General features: G+C 38.4%; 1 protein-coding gene, 1 non-coding gene and 1 pseudogene across 2 annotated transcripts; 1 reads left to right on the top strand and 2 right to left on the bottom strand.

Moving 5' to 3' along the window:
* Positions 1–326: 326 nt before the first annotated feature.
* LOC116812240 (ribonuclease H2 subunit C-like) lies at positions 327–892 on the bottom strand (annotated as a pseudogene).
* A 2,141-nt stretch (positions 893–3,033) lies between these two features.
* SRY (sex determining region Y) lies at positions 3,034–3,861 on the top strand. Its single transcript, XM_032756524.2, has one exon. It carries the CDS (start codon positions 3,113–3,115, stop codon positions 3,725–3,727), a length of 615 nt encoding a protein of 204 aa, XP_032612415.1. The 5' UTR covers positions 3,034–3,112; the 3' UTR covers positions 3,728–3,861.
* A 1,995-nt stretch (positions 3,862–5,856) lies between these two features.
* Positions 5,857–5,961, bottom strand: LOC116812322 (U6 spliceosomal RNA). Its single transcript, XR_004370632.1, has one exon. It is a non-coding gene; the product is annotated as a U6 spliceosomal RNA (small nuclear RNA).
* Between the last annotated feature and the right edge of the window lie 338 nt (positions 5,962–6,299).

The following is a 6,299-nucleotide window of genomic DNA, read 5'->3' on the forward strand; positions in this document are numbered from 1 at the left end:
GTGGTTGAGTTTCTTTTTCTGAACCCAGAGGCATGTTTACACATTTCGTTAATTAAAGTATCAGAGAAGTATACTGAGAACTACTACATGTCACACACTATCGTAGGAGCTGTGCACAGAAAAATAATAAAATCTTGTGTCTTTATTTAAATTTTGTTGACTGCCACCCCCAAGTGAGTCTCGTCACACACGCCGTCCTGTAATATATTCATCTGGGAGGTCTTTTTTGCCTCTAAAAATATACAGATGGTTTGATATATGTATATAAGAATATAAAATTCACCAGTTTGTCTTTTGTGTGTGAGTGTGTGCTGTGAAGAGCTCCTTTATTGGGGTGATGGAACCAGTGGCTCCAAAGTGAAGAGCTGGTTTACTGCTGTGAAGGGTTCGCGGCTTTGAATTTCAAGCTCTGGTTCTGTGTCCTTGGGCACCTGCGCGTGAATCGTTGCCGCGAGCCTGGGCCAAGTTAAGGCCCCACGCACTTTGGCTTCCGGGCCAGGGATGGCCTCCATGCCCCACAGCTTGAAGCGGCTGAAGCTGGTAGTGGCTCCGAGGAAGCGGTCGAAGTCCCGCACCAGAGGCTCCTTTTCTTGTCACTCCCGGAACCCCGCCAGGGGTCTGGCTTGCCCATCGACACCTCCTCCTCTTCAGTCACCATCACGTTTCCCACGAGGCAGGGCGGCACCGCCACCTCCTCGCCCCGTAGACTGCGGCCCCGAAACGACACTTAGAGTCCCTTGGGGCCCTGGCGGATGGCAGACGTAATGAAGCGCCGCACCGTGGCTGGCCGCAGGGTATCAGGTGTAGTGTGGCGGGGGGCGGCGTCCCGCAATGTGGCTGGGCGCAACTGGACGCTGTACCTCTCGATAGCCGCCTAGTCGCCGCTCTCCATCCTCGCTCTTGTGCGACGCCACTTTATCCCTCTTAAAGTGGACGATTTAATAGTACCGGGGAACGAAGGCAACAAGAGCTAACCATAGCAACAACATTTTGTTTTTGAAACCCATCTTGCAACTGCCTGACGGCAAAATGTACTTGCAGATTCTGCAGACAAAAATTGCTGCCACTTATTAAAAGACTTTATAGTGAAAACTGACTTTTTCCCCAAACCCCTGATTCAAGGACTTTTGCATAGAAACCCATGAACTGTTAAGATAACCCTTCATTACCAATTAAGATAATAGGTTGTAAGTAAGCTAATGAGTACCAACTTTCTCTTATTTCCTTTAAAAACTGTCTCTCAAAACAGCCGGTCACGACACAATATCAGATGCTTCTGGAATCTGTATCTCGAATTCCAGTTCTAAAACTGCCAACAAACTCTTTATTAGGACTTCAGTTTCTCTGACTCGTTGGTTCACCATGTTGTACAGCCATCACCTCTCTCTAGTTCCAGAGCATATTTTATCAGTCCTCAAAAGAAACCGTGCATCGACCAGCAGTAACTCCCCACAACCTCTTTCATCCAGTCCTTAGAAACCATTAATCTGGTTTTGGTCTCTATTCATTTGCCTTTCCTGGATATTTCATATACATGGAATCACTCAGTATCTGGCCTCTCACTCAGTATCTGACTTTCACACAGTATAACATTTTCAAGGTTCACTATGTGGTGCCTTGTGTCATTTTTTGCTATTTTGATGTCAGGTTTTGAAATGGTATGTTTTTTCTCATCTTTTAAGGGATTTCCAGTTGTAGAAAATCTGTTTGTGTGTATGACTGCAATTTAACCATTTTATTTGCTATTAAGATACACGTTTTAACTTGAGTCAACTATATTTCCACTTTGTATAATGAATACTAAATTTTGTATCTTAAATACTAAACTTTATTAGATAACTAGGATACAAATTACAGTTTTCACATTTTTCTTTTCATGGACTATAGTTAATTTTTTTAAGTTTCTGATATTAATTCATTATAACATTTACCGCACAAACCAACCACGTTTGGTTCTATGAACTCTTTTCATATTTTATGGGATTTTTATTTTATTATCTTAGGAATTTTGGCATCATTCAGTTTTGCTGAGAGTTTATTTTTATTAATAGGTTCTGTGTACTATGTAACGTGTAGTTGTTACTCCTGTTTTGCAAATATGGCATTAAAACATTGGTGAGTGGAGGGACTTTCCTCCCATTTTATTTCATCAAAGAAATCTTGTCATTTCTCATAAGACTTTAAGATTTATTGAGGAGAGTTATTCACTAGTTTGGTAAACTGTGACTTTTAAATTTTGAAGGAGGTTGAACTAAAATGTAAAATATGATAAACTGATGGCTGTAATTTACTAGTTGTGAATGGAAATTTAATTTAGACTTGTAAAAGATTGTTTTTTAAATTGCTAATTGTGTGACAGTGAAGAGAATGACTTCAAAATATCCCACTATACAATCTGCAAATAAAAGAATTGTGTCCTCTGTGTCTTAACACTTCACTGAAACTGTTTTGAGTTGTTAGGTCATCTGTTTTTCTCTAAACGAAACAATTACTTTTTTAAAAGTCAAATGTTAGCCATCCTAGAAGTTGGGAATAAAATACTTGTAAGTATATGTTAATATTCTGATACTTAATCCCTGTGAAAAATGTGTATAGAATTTTCAATTACTCTTTAAATAGAAGTGAAGAAAAAGCGATAATAATTACTATAAATTCAATATGCAGTTATGTATGTATGTGTGTGGTTAACACAATTAGGTTCTCATTAAGCTTTGTTTTTTAAAGATAACATGCACATATATCGATAATGATAATTGATATAGCTTTTTGTGTCCTCTCATTCTCTGACATAAAAGGTCAATGAAAAAATTGGTGATTAAGTCAAATTTGCATTTTTCAGGAGAGTAGTAGAGCCGTCAGGGCGGCAGATCAGCAGGGCAAGTAGTCAATGTTACTGAATTACCATGTTTTGCTTGAGAATGAATACATTGTCAGGGCTCTAGGGGGTAGGCTGGTTGGGCGGGGTTGAGAGGGGTGTTGGGGGCGGAGAAATTAAAGTTTCATTACAAAAGTTAACGTAACAAAGAATCTGGCAGAAGTGAGTTTTGGATAGTAAAATAAGTTTTGAACTCTGGCACCTTTCAATTTTGTCGCATCCTCCTTGTTTTTGACAATGCAATCATATGCTTCTGCTATGTTAAGCGTATTCAACAGTGATTATTACAGTCCAGCTGTGCAACAGAATACTCCCGCTCTCCGGAGAAGCTCTTCCTTCATTTGCACTGAAAGCTGTAACTCTAAGTATCCGTGTGAAACGGGAGAAAACAGTAAAGTCAGCGTCCAGCATAGAGTGAAGCGACCCATGAACGCATTCATCGTGTGGTCTCGCGATCAGAGGCGCAAGATGGCTCTAGAGAATCCCAAAATGCGAAACTCAGAAATCAGCAAGCAGCTGGGATACCAGTGGAAAATGCTTACTGAAGCCGAAAAATGGCCATTCTTCCAGGAGGCACAGAAACTACAGGCCATGCACAGAGAGAAATACCCAAATTATAAGTATCGACCTCGTCGGAAGGCGAAGATGCTGCAGAAGAGTTGCAGTTTGCTTCCTGCAGATTCCGCTTCGGTACTCTGCAGCAAAGTGCAACTGGACAACAGGTTGTACAGGGATGACTGTACAAAAGCCACACACTCAAGAATGGAGCACCAGCTAGGCCACTTACCGCCCATCAACACAGCCAGCTCACCGCAGCAACAGGACCACTACAGCCACTCGACGAAGCTGTAGGACAATCGGGTAACATTGGCTACAAAGACCTACCTAGATGCTCCTTTTTACGATAACTTACAGCCCTCACTTTCTTATGTTTAGTTTCAATATTGTTTTCTTTTCTCTGGCTAATAAAGGCCTTATTCATTTCAGTTTTACTGGCATTTCACTTTAAACTTAATTTCAAGACAAGTTGTGTCAACAAGAAACATGCAAAGAAATAAGACATCCAGAAACGAGCCCGCCTATGTTTGTGGCTGTTTAACAGAGTACTAACTTGATACAAAGGGACACTGTGGTTTACTTTAAATACTCTAATGAGAAACACTTGAAAATCGTACAAAAAAAAAAATCACACTTCTATATGCAGCATGTTAAAGCAGTTCTTTCTATACCATGTATTCATTGGTCTTTCAGCTACTTTGTACGTCTCTATAAATTGCAGGTAACTAAGGAACGGATATGTAAGCAGGATCAAACTTGTTTCTTTCTCTCCCCTTCACGCTGTGGAAAAACCAGTTTTGCCTCCACTTGCAATTCAGTTCCTTTACTCCATATAAATCCAAACGGTTGACATTTCCTTTCAACTAGTTATAAAATGCCTCTGGTAAAACAAAGTCTTTAATTCATTGTCATTTTTATATCTTTATGAAACTCATCATTTTGCCTTTCTTCTGAAAACTATCTCTCAAAATGGCAATCTACTTGTTTCCATGGCCTATTAGCTTTTAAGCCTATGGAATGAAAAATACAGATGGAATGTTGAGAATGCCAACTACCCAGATTATGGAGATGGAAGGACAGGGGCTGGTGACCCAACTGGTTTAATTTGATGGGATTTAAATAAAAATTTAATGCCAAGACTTCATAAAATTTGCATATAAGCTAAAGCAGAAAACTAGAAGTTTACAAATAACTATAAACCACAGTTTAAACTATAAATTACAAATAAATTTTTCTACAATAAAAATAAATCAAAAGTCAAAATTAATGGTATGTATCAAAGTCAACTTTCCAATATTTCAAAACTTTTCAGACACATTACCTTAAATAATAAAACTCAAACACTAAAAGAGTGTATATTAGAGATGGATATCATGTTTCTCAAAGTTCAGGGTTTAAAAAAAGCTGTTAATTCATAAGCCACTTTATTCCAGAGACAATATTACTTAATCTGAGCTTTATGCCAAATGAGAACTGTATATTGCCCATTACCTTTTAAACACTGACTCAAAACTACTTTGTAATATTTAAAACCACTCTTTTCACTCTCCCAAAAATAACACCCATTCTGACCTTCATTACCATACATTCATTTTCCTTTTCTTTAACCTCTCACACAGATTCTCTGCTTGACCAAACTCTAGTCAGGTTTCTGAACCTTCTCCTAGACTCGCCTGTGCACCTCCTTGACAAACTCAGTTTTGGCAAAGAACTCTCCTAAGCCAGGTTAGCAAGACTGTACCCCACCGCATATCTGATCACCCTCAACACTTGATCGATCACCCTGACCAGGTTCCTCATCCTCCACCACCCTCTAGATGATGTCTGATCAGCCTAGCCTGTCTTCAGCAAGAATCCACCTTATCCGTGATGTCTTCTCTTAGTGATTGTCCATCCATTGACCCTACTCCCTGCTCCTTGGCTATAAATCCCCACCTGCCCAGCTGTATTTGGAGCTAAGGCCAATCTCTCCCCCAGTGCAAGACCCCATTGCTGTGCTGTTGGTCCTGAATAGTCTTCCTTACTAAGTTTGAACAAGTATCACTGAATGCTATTTTTCCTTAACAATGTGAATAAATATATATACAAAATATTATGTGGAGCTTCTTTTGCTTAATAAATTTTGGCAGTTTTCAGATTATTAAAAATTATGTCTTCATGCATGTATACATTGTGGAATGACTAAATCAAGCTAATGTATCTACTACCTCATATACTTCCCTTTCCTTTTGCACTGGGAACATTTAAATTGTTCTCTCTTAGCAATTTTCAAGCATACAATATATTCTTATTATCTATATTCAACATGCTGTACAATAGATCTGAACTAATTGCTTCTACCTAGATGAAATATTATAATTTTTGAATAACAATACTCATCTCTCCACCTGACCCTACTAGAGGGTAGCCACAATTCTACTCCCAAAAATATGTAAGACTTCACATTTGAATACCCTCCTGGCACAAGGGCAATGTTATTCTTCTCCATATCATTCTAATTTTAATATATATGCTGCCCAAATGAGAATTTTTAAGAAAAAATTGCTGTGCATATTTTATTCTATTTTTGTTGGACAAATGAATGGACACTTTCTGGTTTCAATTATTACAAACAGCGCTGTTTTTTATACATTCTTATACATGTACAATGGAGAACATTTATAAGAATTTCTGTGAAGCACACTCCCAGGAGAGGAATTGATACTTTATGTATGGTTTATTTAGGAATTACTGAAATGAAGCATTTTTGTATTTTTGTGATGTTTAAACAAACATCAATAGAAAAACAAATTCTAACTATAAGCATCAAGTGTGCTTTGGCTGCCAATGGATGTTTGCTATATTTTAAAATGCCAACACTTAAAAT

This window comes from Hylobates moloch, unplaced genomic scaffold (assembly GCF_009828535.3).
Source record: "Hylobates moloch isolate HMO894 unplaced genomic scaffold, HMol_V3 SCAFFOLD_92, whole genome shotgun sequence".
In the NCBI taxonomy this organism is placed as follows: Eukaryota; Metazoa; Chordata; class Mammalia; order Primates; family Hylobatidae; genus Hylobates; species Hylobates moloch.